Here is a 1,414-nt window from a genome sequence, read left to right as displayed (position 1 = left end):
GACCTGAAGGAGAACATCGCCATCGTGGAGCGGAGGAACAACCTGCTGCAGGCGGAGCTGGAGGAGCTGCGGGCCGTGGTGGAGCAGACGGAGCGGGCCCGGAAGCTGGCCGAGCAGGAGCTGATCGAGGCCAGCGAGCGSGTCCAGCTCCTCCACTCGCAGGTGAGCCTGTCCTGCCCCAGACTCACCCCCTTGGCCGTTGTGTCACCTAGAACGTCCCCTTGGTGACCGCGAGCTGCTCCAGCGATCCCAGGTCCCCGGATCTTTGCCCTCGCTGTGCGCGCCCTGGGCTGGACCCTGCCCGGAGGACGTCGATTGACCTAGTGTCTGTAGGGACATGCATGATCTAGAACATCACCCATTGCTCTAGCGCAACCTAGAACACGATGGACTCGATGGCTGTGGGCACATGAGCAACCTGGAACATCCTCTGCTGTTGTAGCATGATCTAGAACACCATTGATCTGGTGGCTTTAGGGCCCTGCATGACCTAGAGCATCACCCGTTGCCATAGCATGACCTAGAATATAAGTGACCTGGTGGCCGTAGGCACATGAGCAACCTAGAACATCRCTCACTGCTGTAGCATGACCTAGAATAGGATTGACCCGGTTGCTGTGGGCACATGAGCCACCTAGAACATCACCCGATGCCCTGACATCTGCAGGGTTGTTGCATGACCTAGAACGTTGCTAGGCAGCCGCCCTGTCCTGGGGGGAAATCCCCCCGGATCGAGAACGGGGACCCGGCTGGACCCTGCCCAGAAGACGTCTCCATCTGGAAAGTCCCTGAGATGCCCAAGGGACCAAATTTCTACCCCCGGCGCCCAGAATCCTCCAACGTGGTTCCCATCCCCGGCAGGGAGGAACCTTGATTACCTCTGCGTTCTTCTTCCCCAGAACACCAGCCTCATCAACCAGAAGAAGAAGATGGAGACCGACATCTCCCAGCTGCAGACGGAGGTGGAAGAGGCCATCCAGGAGTGCCGGAACGCCGAGGAGAAGGCCAAGAAAGCCATCACCGACGTGAGTGCYGCCCCGGGGCTGACGGAGGGGGTTCTAGGTCATTGAGCGACCTAGAACACCCTCTGCCAGAGGGGTGCTGGGGCAACCTACCATGTCGCTCGCCACGTGGCTTGGGCCACCCTCTGTCACTGCTTCTTCCAACGCTGCTGTGTGCTGGGGCAGGCGGCCATGATGGCGGAGGAGCTGAAGAAGGAGCAGGACACGAGCGCCCACCTGGAGCGCATGAAGAAGAACATGGAGCAGACCATCAAGGACCTGCAGCTGCGGCTGGACGAGGCCGAGCAGCTGGCCCTCAAGGGCGGCAAGAAGCAGCTGCAGAAGCTGGAGGCCCGCGTGCGGGAGCTGGAGAACGAGCTGGAGGCCGAGCAGAAGCGCAACGCCGAGAGCGT

General features: G+C 61.0%; 1 protein-coding gene across 1 annotated transcript; it reads left to right on the top strand.

Annotated features, from left to right (window-relative positions):
• Nucleotides 1-3: 3 nt before the first annotated feature.
• On the top strand, nucleotides 4-1,411 carry LOC112969093 (myosin-7-like; the record flags this gene model as incomplete). Its single annotated transcript, XM_026071968.1, has 3 exons — nucleotides 4-162; nucleotides 900-1,025; nucleotides 1,188-1,411. Coding segments are annotated over 3 exons (509 nt in total), but the record flags the coding sequence as incomplete, so codon positions are not given.
• Between the last annotated feature and the right edge of the window lie 3 nt (nucleotides 1,412-1,414).

Source organism: Apteryx rowi, unplaced genomic scaffold (genome assembly GCF_003343035.1).
Source record: "Apteryx rowi isolate R43461 unplaced genomic scaffold, aptRow1 scaffold_3335, whole genome shotgun sequence".
NCBI classification, from domain to species: Eukaryota; Metazoa; Chordata; class Aves; order Apterygiformes; family Apterygidae; genus Apteryx; species Apteryx rowi.
This window is presented reverse-complemented; position numbering and strand designations above follow the sequence as displayed.